The sequence below is a fragment of the Podarcis melisellensis genome (assembly GCF_964234715.1).
Source record: "Podarcis melisellensis genome assembly, chromosome: 1".
In the NCBI taxonomy this organism is placed as follows: domain Eukaryota; kingdom Metazoa; phylum Chordata; class Lepidosauria; order Squamata; family Lacertidae; genus Podarcis; species Podarcis melisellensis.
In genome coordinates this window covers 14,733,590-14,746,242 of record NC_138528.1, presented here as the reverse complement: position 1 = coordinate 14,746,242, position 12,653 = coordinate 14,733,590, and the positions used below count along the sequence as shown (strand labels likewise).

General features: G+C 39.3%; 1 protein-coding gene across 6 annotated transcripts in view; it reads right to left on the bottom strand.

Moving 5' to 3' along the window:
• The window catches only part of CDC42BPB (CDC42 binding protein kinase beta), a 99,590-nt gene that overhangs the window by 61,175 nt on the left and 25,762 nt on the right, over positions 1-12,653 (bottom strand). For all 6 annotated transcript variants that reach the window (XM_081908605.1, XM_081908606.1, XM_081908608.1 and 3 more), the window contains exon 2: positions 6,610-6,701. In XM_081908605.1, the coding sequence (XP_081764731.1) occupies positions 6,610-6,701 (92 nt within the window). The remainder of the gene's footprint in view (positions 1-6,609; positions 6,702-12,653) is intronic.

Genomic DNA, 12,653 nt, shown 5'->3' with positions numbered 1-12,653 from the left:
CATGCCAATAGAAAACAACAAAATGCATTGAAATCCAAATACTACAATTCATAATAAAAAGCTACTTAAAAGTTTATAACTATATTCCTTTATCCTACCCTAGCCTTCCAAATTTATTCATTCAAATGTTTATACCCTGGCTTCCTGCCCCATATAACACTGTAACTCTACTGACTAGAATGCCATGATTCTAGAGCCCAGGACACCCAATCAGGATCACTGGACTTAGGAACTCAACTCTGTCTTTGAGACCAACAGTGGTGATCAGAGACCCTCTGAACCAGAGGATGTTAGGTTCAAGGCTGCTGGTGTGGATTCTATATCAACAGAGTCCATAGAACCAGAGCAGGGACCTTTGCATCTGAAGTTTTTCAACTAGTAGGGTGCAGTGCTTTTTTCCCTAGAAAAATGGGTGCCGCTACTCACCATGAGTTGTAAAAGTTAACTGTCACACTTTTTAATCAGAGAGAGAGAGAGGTGTCAGTACTGTGTGCCCTTGAGTACCCCCCCCCCCATTTAAAAGAAAAAACCACAGGAGACGAAAACTGGAGGCAGAGGCCCAAAGAATCATAGGTGACCTCTAGTCCTCATTGGAGCAATTTGCTCCATCGGAGCTCTCTGTGGTGCTGAAGCAACCAGGCTGCCTTGTTGGACCCCATGGACTCCTCTGGAGGACCAAAATACTGAGGAACACCTCCGTCGGGCTGCATGGCGGAACCCAATTCCAAATCTTCATTCAAACTCTTCCAGCAGTTCACTATAGATATTAAACAACATGGAAGACCTAACAGAATCCCATAGAGATTTCCTCAGGCCAAGGGAATGAGTAGAAGTTTGCTAGCACCACTTTCTGGAACAGCTTCTCCAGAAAAGAATGGAAGCACCATAAAAAATTGTCAAGTTCCAGCCCAGCCAGGCTATGCAGAAGGATGCCATAATCAATGACAGGCACTAACAGCCAACAAAACCAAGAAAGGCACACTCCCTACTGTCTGGTTTCTAGAGTAGGTCATGAAAGCTGTCTCTTTTCCAAAGCCAGACTTGAAGCCAGATTGAAATGGGTCTCCATATCATCCAGAAAGGCCAAGAATTAAGCCTCAATGTCTTAATGTTTCTCTATTTTACATTTTTAAAACTTTTGTTCCTGTTATATTGTCATGTTATACAGGCAGCCCGTTTACATACGTTCATTTGTGTGCGAACATGTATACATGCATCATGCTGAACTTAGAAACGTCATAAAGGTGTCAATGAAACATCACTAAAGGGGTGGAATAGGGTGCTTGCAGGCTTTTTCTACGGTTTCAATTATACATGATTTCACCGCCTATGCATAACCCCTGTGTAAACAGGGGCTGCCTGTAACTGAGCGTGCTGTATTGACTAGCTTGCACTAGTGCATGCGGTGGGTCAGTAGTATATTCTTAATTCAGTCCTCTGACCTAGCTGTTATACAAACTCTAACCCCCAAATTTGTGAGTTTCCCCAGACACCTCATATACTTTATTAGGTGGCATTAATCTAGCTGAATGAGGAGTAACTCCTTTGTATTAAGATTATTGCCTTTGTATTAAGATTAAGATTATAAACCAATTGAGGAGCGTGGAATTATATCCCTCCTCGAACACACACAATTCCAACATAGGAAGACAAGAGAAGTTACTGTAAGGGGTTGGGATAAGGGGTTATGCACAATAAGGTTTTAGGACCCAAGAGGTTAAAACAAAACAGAAATTGATGGATGCCCTATGCCTGTTTCAGCAGCAACAGCAAATGTAGCAGTACATCTTCCACAGCCACTGTCTAAATCTGGGCACTAGATCAGGCAGTCATTACTGCTTAGATTACATGAGGAATTTTCATCAGTATCTCATTCATGAAAGAACTACACCTTTGCACTGTGATTGGGCACTTAAGGCGTGATCTGCATGGTTCATTATCAGTTTTCTGGCCACTGAAAAGCAATCCAGAAAACACAAAAGCATTTTTAAATTTATCTTCATACTGAGAAAATGGAATAATGATTAGCCATACTGAACTCTTGGACTTTTGCTCATATTAGGAATGTATTGTTGCAGAAGTGATAAATAACCTATACAGGCAGCCATCCCTTTATATGATTCCCTGTTCAATCCAATCTGCTGCTTGGTATTTTGAAAAATATACTATTTTTCACATATGCGTGTCATTAATCATTTAAACTGACAACCAAGCTGCTGCCTGTACTTTGAATAAAATTCACTGTCTAGACTAAAATGTGCAAACAACAGCTACTAAGTGTCCTTTATTTGCTCACAAAATATATGAGAGTTCTTTTGGGGAGGAAAGAACCATTCTGCTCTTTATTCTATAGGGAAAAAATAGATTTGAAGTCATTTTTCCCTCTATGTGCCTGTCCATTTTGTGTGACACAATGGACTTATCAATACAAAGCAGTTGTGGCTTTTAAGGAAGTGGAACCATGGCTGCATCACACAAGCAAAAACCCAAATCTTCTCTGTACCAGGAAATAATGTTTAGATCTTAATGGGAGCAAGCCCAAATACTAGGTGTAAATTGAACATTGTGCTTTAATGTGAAGATCAGGCTGTATTGTTTAACACAGTTGACAAGAGGGGGTAGTTCTGTTTGTTGTTTTTCCTGCAACAAACTTTTGAGCGTTGAAACACTTAACATTTTCTTATGGTATAAAACAGGGACCAAATTGAACTATCAGTAGAAGCCAGCTCAAGGAATTCTGCTATTTCAATGTTGCTTCCCGCCACAACTCCCCCCAAATCTACTCTGGAGGGTCAGGAGAACCCGCAGAACAGTATTAGAAACTGGAGTAGAAAAGCTAGGAGCTAAATGGCTTCTGGGACCTGGGTGGTGGGCACCAAAACAGAATGCCTAGTAGCTTGGGGGGGGGACACTTTTTATCTATTATTTTAGTAAGCATGGATTAATATGCAATTCACAAAAGTGATACATCTTTAATATCATATTTGTAGCCTAAATTGTTAATAGATGTTTAATTTGGTGTTTACAATAAAAATACTGGTACCATACTTGAGTTTTCAAAACATTCTACTCTTTATTGTTAAACTCCTTAAGATATTATCTATCCTTAACATATACTTCAAGGCTTCAAAGCACATACATTTCATTAATCCTTGAGCGTCAGCCAAACACACAAAAATAGCACCCAGACTTTTTGAGGTGCTCACAAATGGAAAATCTTTAGGTGCAAAATGCACCTGATGCCCTGCTAATTTCAAACACTGCCCCAGAATAGTGTGTAGAGAGATGAAGGAGGAAATTGTTCTGTCAGGCAAGCAGAAATGTTTGCACTGATGGAATGACCTTTGTTACACTGAATTCCACCTTATGTATTTGAGCTGCTGCATGATTCTTTGTTTTAATATAATGAATTTGTTTTGCCTTTACCATGAAATAATGAACACCAATAAACCTAAAATTAGCCTCAGAGGCTTATTTATATAAAGAATTGTTCTGAAATATTTCTTGGGGGTGTGTGACATTAAGCAACTGAAAAAGCCAACATGGGTACACTAACCTTTTCATTAAATGCTTATCATATTAATACATATTAATCTTCAGCCTTTTTGAACAAGGTTATTTAATTAAGAAAGCTATATAATGTAAACTAGCACTTGCATAATCTAAAACTGGTCTGAGCATTTTCACAAACATGCTTTACTGTTCTACTGCATTTCAGAATATATCTAACTTGTATGTACTATATTTGGAGGAATCCTTAAAATACTTCTCAGGCTGAATAAATTTCTAATAAACTAAAACTATTTAAGATTCCATGGATTATAGATGTTAAGACAGCTTTCCAGATTAAAGATTAAAGTACAGCAAGAAAACCCGTCTTCCTGGGTTTGTGGACAGAACTTAAGTGCAGAGTTACAATGCAAAACCTCTTCCAATCAAGGAGAAGGATCAGTTGGAGAACTGTCCCCCCTGCCCCCCCCCGGGTTAGGGAAGGTAAATAAAAACTAAATGTTCTGCTATTTTTAAAATCTTATAATCAATAATAATAAAATAGGTAATCACTCAATTAATTAATTAATGGAAACAACAGAAATGTAGAATAACAGGATGTTTTTCTCTGTTCCTTTCCCCAAATCGGAAGCCGCTGAGAGAAAACACAAGGAGAAAAAGAACATATTCTGTTACAAATGCTATATGAGAGACAAACACATACACCATATACAAGCCAGGAGCTGGTAAAGCTCTAAAATAGGATACAGGAACTCCACCAAATTAGAACAGACAGCAACATCAGGAGCAAAAAACTGACCGATTGCTTCATTGATGGGTTCCTATTTAAATGAATTTGAAGCCAATCCTCTCTTTCCAGGACACATTCTATAGCACCTAAAGTTAGGTAAACACAGCCACTCTTCATCCACATGGCAGAAAGAGACCATTCCCTTATTGACCAATCAGAAGCCAAAGCAGCACAACATTACATATACCTTTTCCTAAACATGCAATAAGCATGCACCTGGGCCTTTAACAGTCTTACATATTTACAAGACATGCACCTGTCCTTTGCACTTTGATGTGGAGAACACCAAAAGCAAAATCTGTAGCATCATCACAGCAAATATGACTGTTGGGATGGGAGAACATGCATGCTGCTTAGCCACACCATATTAAGCCACATCATTCCACAACCCAAAATGTCATTTTTATTAATTCAATAGTGTTGTAATTAATGGTTTCTAAACAAAGACTTGAGTTTCCCATTCTGAAGATTATGTAAACTTTTTATCTAACCAAAATACAATGTAATGGTCTGAATTAAAAGACAGAGTAATAGTTTATTTAGAACAGGTTAAATACTCTAAGTTTGCAAAATGCTATAGAGGGAATCAAAAAATAAAATCCCTAGACTACTTAACCAAAGTATACTCTGAAGAGTATAATGGTCTCTCCTACAAACCACTAGAAGCGTGGAAGTGTAGCTCAGTGATAGAGCATCTGTCTTGCATGCAGGGGGCCTCGGGTTCAATCCCCAGCCTCTCCAGGTTGGGGAGGAGAGGGCCCCTGTCTGAAACCCTGAAGAACCAATCAGTAAAGACAGGACTGAGCTGGATGGACTAGTGAGTCTGATTCAGTATAGGGCAGCCTCCTAAGTGTTCCCGAGGACTGGAAATGTCCCTTTATAAATTAAAGATCTGATTTGTCAGGGAACCAATACCATGCAATAAACAAAGGCTATTAACCAAAGGCTGGACTTCCAGTTCAGGGTCTAGGACTGGAAATACCACTGATATACAATTTTCAATTCTCTTTCCGTTCAGCTTGTGTTTCCAGAAATCAAGGATGCTGACGCAGGTCAATGATTAAATCTCCCATGGAAATATAATACCGATGCAAGAGATCCAGTTCCACGAGCAATGCCCTTGTTAGTTCAGAAGCAGCTCTGCATGCTTCCCTAGCAAGTGGTAGCTCCAACCACCTTCAAAACCAGCTTCTGGTGCATTGTAATGAGTTGCTATTGGGAAGGGGGTAGGAAATGAGAACTCCCAGTTCACATACACAAGCCTAGGAAGAACCTAAAGGGATTATGCAATTGCAGCCAGATTCTGATGATGAATCCAAAGAACACCCTGAACTCTTTTCAGCATGCAACATTCTCCCGGGATCCAGTACAATTAGTTAAGTGCTGTCTGAGAAGGCAGAAGTACTTGCCCAGACACCGAGATAGCCCTTTTACCAAAATAAATCTCACAGTATTGTATATGACTGAGAAGGCTCTTAAAACATTTATTCCACTCCCATTTATCATGGAAGCATACATTCCCTTGGATTTAACAGAATGCTATCTTCAAGACAAAACGTTATGCGTTATCTCTCTTTACCATCACTTTGCTAATTTAGCTACCATCTTTAGATGTGATTTCCAAAATCATGCCTCAATAGAAAATAATTAACAAATAATTCTCTACATTTTTCACACTATATCCCCATCAATAAAAGCTAACATTTTTTCCTGTGCACTTTTACAATTCAGATCACTAGCCGCTACAAACTTTTTGCCTCATGCTAGGCTAGCCGGAATTCCAACACATTATGGGTTCTACCCAATAGTGTCATGGAAGCATCTTTGATCCACAAGTGGAAGGGAGGGAATTTTTTGCCTATTTCTCCTACTTCTTGCACATGCTGTCTTTCAACTCTCTGGAGCAGATTTTTAGGGTTGCAAGGAAAATCAGTGAAAACTGTATTTTTTCCTCTTCCATTAGTGGAGGCCTCCATTGGATCAAAAGCCCTTCCACAAAATGAAGGACCCAACTGGATTCAGTCCTATATGTATGAAGTGTTGACTCCTAGGCTATGGCAGCTATAGAGTTAAATATTCTAAAAGGGTGGGGGAATTGGTTTAATTTAGCAAATACAATAAAGATTCCTGAAGCACCTTAAAACCAAGCTATTTTATTGTGCCATAAGCTTTTGTGGTTTGGAGTTCACTTAGTCCAATGAACTAAAAATAGTTAAAAGAGAAACAGTTTGAAAGTAAAGCATGCAGTGTATTTACCAAAAACTTACAATAGACAATGTATCTAAAACTGAGCTCCAATGGCATCTTACCTCACCAAATGCACCTCTCCCAATCACTTTTATGATTTCAAAGTCATCTCGATGAAGCTGCATTTCTTTCACCAGCTGAGTAAATGGCTTCGCTGTTGAAAATAAAGAGAAAATCACAAATTAAAGTCTGCATAATAGCCCAACCTTGCAAGTAATCCCACAAAGGTTACTGGAATGCCGTCTCACCTATACAGGTATTAGCAACCTATGGCATGTTATCACTAATTTACAAAAGTTCCCCACCTGAACATCTTCTTTACCTGATACAAGTAACCAGTCATGCAGCTCTTTACAAGCTAACACTAGCCAGTTTCAATCAGCATCTTTTTTCCTAATGTTACCTTGCATTAGAGATAGCAACAGAGGCTACAGGGCCAAATCAAGACCTCTGAAGAGTAACACTTTGCCCCCAATCCCAGTTGTCTGCAGGATGTATTAAGGAAGTGATTGCTAACAGAGAGCTCTAGGAATGAAATTTGTTGAGTTCATGAGGAGTGGGGGAAACAAGCCTGACCTACTATCTTTTAATCTCTCACAAAAACTAGCTGCAGATCAGTGTTGTATAGAGACTAGTCAAATCAGTGTCCAGAAAAATTGTCTTAAAGCATTACATCAGTCACATAAAATACAGAATGAAGCAAATACTTAGAACATTTCAAGTTGTGCTTAAGAATAGGTTTATGCCCTTTCCCCTATTACAGATAGTCTATGTTCCAATAGGCATACGTTCACTCCCTTAGACAAACACACAAAAATAAGGTGCTAAGGGAAGTGTCAAAAATAAGGCAATAGCTATCCCTGGGTGTAGCAGAGAAGTCAGCAGCTTAGCCAACAGGTCTAGCATTCTCTGAGTGTCCTGTCAAAGTTCTCAATTCAAATGCAATAATAGCACCACTATTATGACAACTGAACATATGCATTAAGTACAGCCCATTGTTTTTACCACAATGGCACTTGGCAAGAAATTTGCAATACAGACAACTAAGAAATTACAGTACAGGAAGATGCTAGGATCCAGCAACTGTTGCCGCCTGAGCATATTTCTCTCCCAGGCCTAATAGCCTACAGCAGGTGTGGCGAACCTTTTCTAGCTTGCTAGATCGGTATCACCCTACCCGTCAGGTCAAATTTGACAGATGGGTGGGGTTCCTGACCTGCCAATCACCTGATGTTAGCAGTGATTCCATATGGTTGTAGCCAGTGCTAGTCCAACTCAGAACAGACCCACTGAAATTGATGAGCCTAAATTAGTCATGGGTCTCCTCTAAGCTGGACTGGCAAAAGGGATAAAATCCAATGTATTTATACTTCAAAATGAAGTTACTGCTGTGGACTCATCTTATTAAATACAAACAGATATCTTATTGGAGAGGCAGATGTACTCTGTGCATGCCATTTATTTCTGAGGCTCACAATTTTAATTTATCTATCTCACTGTTTAATTTAAACTCCTTAGACTCTATTAAATGCTTTGACTAGATAGACTATTACGTGCAGTTTTTCCTTCTCAGTAAGCCAATTGACAAAAGCTTTGTATGACACCTTTTTGCAAACAAAACAAAACATCCCACCAGGAGATCTGGAGTCTCATGATAAGATAACACATGTTATTAACTAACTCACTCTGCACTCCCCTCATATTTTCAGACATAGTCACATTTATTTAGGTGAATGAAAAGGGCCCCACAGACCAATTCCACTGCTGCAACCCATGCAGACAAGAAGAGCAGAGGAAAGCGCAGGAACCAAAGGCTGCTGTGACTCATTCTCATTAATGCTAAGCCATGGCTTAACAGTACAGCTGAACCAGATCACTGTGGTCTGGTTCACAGTCAGAAAAAAAATACTCTTCTTACAATGACTGGTAACATAGCTTTGAGTGGGTTTTTAAATACCTAGTGTCCTAGGGCAAATTATCCCCACCCCCTTTGAGCCGAAAACAGTAAGTATGATAACATGTTCTTCAAGCTTTAGAATGGAGGTAAAACTTAGTGGAGCCTCCAAACATTATTGCAACACCATTTTAAAAGGTCAGGCTCTCTTGTGAGCCAGAGTAATCAATGTAATTGCACAGATGATAATGTTGACTACTATATAAACTTATATACCACCCTTCATCCGAGGATCACAGAAGGGTTACAGTATAAAAACACAAAAATGCATAACAAACAAAACAATCACCCCTTCCACAAATGCAGTTTTAAAAGCCATAGATTGCTTAATTAGCCAAAGGCTTGGGAGAATAGAAATGCTATCTCCTGGCACCTAAATATATGTGATGAAGGTGTCAGGCAAGCCTCCCTGGGGAGAGCATTCCACAAATGGGAAGCCACCATAGAAAAGGTCTCTTCTCTCCTTGCTTCCCTCCTCAGCTCTTGTGGAGGAAGAAGACAGAGAAGGACCTCAGAGGTTGCTCACAGATTCAGGGGCTGTTCATATGCAGTGCACAGTCATTCCTATTGAATTAAATGTACATAGGAATAACATAACCTAGTGCAACATGCAACCTATCTTGAGACAGAGAGCAGTCTTTGCAAAAAACTTTTAAAATGAGTTTTGCAGTCAAGCCAGAGCTACATATGCAAGACTTTAGGAACTAGTGCAGGAACACATTAAGATTTTTACTGTGAAAACTGCTGTAAGAGAAGACTCTGGAGGCTGATAAGAATGCTGAACAGATACTGAGGCCGTGGAATTAATTATTACTGGGGATAATACCTAAAGTTACAAGAGATTTCAGGGTAAAATATTTTCTGCTTTAACAATCAAAGAACAGAATGTTGCTTTATGCTTTGATTTCTACTGTTACCCCTTCAGAATACTTCAGATCACTGGCCAAGCCTCTTGTTTACATCATATTTTAGTGTGCTTTCTTTTTTAAGAATGTGGAACAGCAGCATCCACAGTATGCAAGATTAGATAGCTGGGTAGGTCTTAATGGGTCTGGCTGCTTCCCCAGGAAGGCATGCTTCAACAGCCTGTTCCATGATATTGCAGTTAATACTTTCCCCATCTGCACAGAGACTCACAAACCTGAAAGTCTTGCACATGTGGTATTTTCCAGACACTAACTTGCCTCCTAATTAATGTAGTCTAGATCCTAATTAATTCAGCATAGAAGAGTGAGGTGGTAGGCTCTTGAAATGGTGGTATGAATTGCACCACTCCAGAGTACAAGCAGAAGACATTTTTGAATGCTTCATGGCATGAAAGATTCCCTGCAAACAGAAAACTAGTTCACTCCTCAGAAATAGAGCTAAAACATTTCCCCCTCATGAGCTTATTTACTTGCTGGGGGGGGGAGGAAAATGAAGAGATGCGGAAGTAGATTTAAAACGTTACCTTAAGTAGCACAGTTCATTCTACAACCTGAAGATTCTGCCATTTCAAACTGCTATACATATAAGATCAAACTATAGGCAAATCATGATTTAGGATAGAAATCATTTTCCAAGGCATTTCTCCTAGACTTAATATGCAACAGTGATAGCCAACCCCTGCTCTTAACTGCCAGCATGTAGTTAATCAGTGGCATACTGACATTTTTTTCACATTTTCCCGTCAGCTTCAGCAGGAGACACCCATGGGCTGTTTTGCAGTACAGTACAGCCAAATTAGGATTTAAGGGACTAAGATATGAGATTATGTGTATCCTCCCTCTCTTTTGGTGTGTACAACCACCGTCAACTCAAGTTACAATGAAAGCATGTTCAGTTCAATGCTCATTTTAAGAACCTTAGAATCTCAAATCTGGGTTCAATTTATCACATGTTACTGCGTGATAAGACTGGGTGATTTATCCCTCCTCACTTTCTACACCACACCATTTTATAAGTATCCATTATGTTCTCCCTCAATTTTATTCTAAGTATTTTTTTTAAAAAAACTCTTTTCTAATAAGCAAAAGTAAACTAACCTTCTGATCATTTCTGCAAATGAAATGAGACCATCAGAAATGCACACTTATATTCTAATTAGGAAATACCATGCTGTTTACACAGAGTCATGTTCAATTTGTAATGTTACTAAGTGGCCTGGATACAGCTACATACGGTACAAATTCAAACAAGCCTATCACACTGAAGAGATGTTAACTTTCCCTCTCCACACCCACACTCAGTGTGAGTAGGGTGTCTGTGTGTATGTTACTGATCTGTACTGACAACACAGAAAAGGCTTTAAATACTTTTAAATTAATTAATAAAAGGAGAACAAAGCTTGTCAAATTGTTCCCAACTTTGTCTGTCTTCCAATCATATCGTTTCTGTAAGCTACGACATTGCAGTGAAGTACCATACATTATTGAACCATTTGTACTCAAAATTATGCAAGTTCACCATTCAGCTGGTATTAATATTTGAGTGTTGATGCTGTAACCTAAAATAATTTATAGAGGGCTCATTGATATTCTATGAAGATTTTAACTTTTATTGTGGTTTCAGAAAGGGTGAAATGAGAGCATATTAGAGAACGTATGCTATGAGGAAGTATCATGGAAACTAAATCAGAACAAAAGATATACACCTTTAATCAGAGTCTCCTTTCCAAGAAAAAAAAACCTCTCTCTTTGTAACCAACTTGAAAACTGAATCAGGATTTCCTGGATCTGTCACTGCATCAGTTTACATCCAAGCAACCAACATGCCTACCTTCAACAAACTGCATGCTTAAAAAAATACTGCAACAGTAGTTGAAAATAAAGCAAGAGATAAGCAACAGAGGACAAGGTGAGCTGTCCATGCAGCATTATAGATACTATAGTGGTACCTCGAGTTACAAACGCCTCAGGTTACAAAGTCTGCTAACCTTGAAGTTACCTTGAGTTGAGAACTTTGCCCCAGGATGAGAACGGAAATCGTGTGCCGGCGGTGAGGCCCCATTACAGAAAGCACGCCTCTAGTTAAGAACAGTTTCAGGTTAAGAACAGACCTCCGGAATGAATTAAGTTCATAACTAGAGGTATCACTGTACTGAATGACCTCAGAATATCTTCAGCGTGAACTATAGACACATTCATGCTAATTAAGGAATTAACTAGTCCTCATAAATTTAAAATATTATTTGAAAAGGAACTAAAAGAGATTTGCAAACAAGACTAAGGAAACCCTCACCAATGTTAACACAGCTGTCTCAAGACTGTGTGTGAGGGACAGTATTTTCAGTTGTTTTTTAACTGATCATAGGAAATTTGCCTTATACCAGACCAAACTCTAGGGCACTACAGTGTATACAGATCTGCAGCAGTAACTTCTGCTTCTCTTATAACCCTCTACCTGATCCTTTTAACTGGAGATGCCAGCAACTGAACACAGAAGGCCCCAGTTTCAAAGAAGCAGCTCTACAACTGAGCTAAGAGTGACTTTTCTAATTCACATATAGGAGGAGGAAAGTACTCATTTTTTTTTATATCCGGGTTGCCAAACCCTTAAACTGATTGTGTTTTGTGGGTATCAGAGGCATAGCGTGCCACTGACAATATACCTACTGCGTTGTAACTTGCCATAACCTGCTTTAGTTTAATAACCTATCTGATAAACAGTACATCTATACTCATTACTAGTAGCTTTCAAAGCTGTAGGGCAGGCAACTCTCCCTACAGAGGCACAGACAGCTGCCAAGGGAGGCTCAAGCTCCTGTGTAGGTCAAAACACCAAACCTTATGTTGATTTATGCACTAGGGTTCAGCAGGAAGGCATGTAACATCTTTGCTCCACCCAGCACCTCCTGTATAGTGTACACCTATAGCACCTCCATGAGGCCTGGGGCTGTGAGGGACATAAAGAGCACCCACCTAGTGAAGAAGTCATGTGGGGCAAACTTACAGCTGCTTCAACAGCCAGAAGATTCAGCTGCAGAATGGCATGTGCTGAAACAAAGGAATGGGGAACTTACCTTTGCCCTGCTGGTAGTGACTGGTGTATCACTGTTTATTTTGTGGTGTTTTAGAGATATTGTAAGTTGCTACAAGAACTTCAGTTAAAAGGTGGGGTATAAATACTCCTAAATAAATAAATAAAGCATCTGTTTCAAAGCTTTTGCACTTT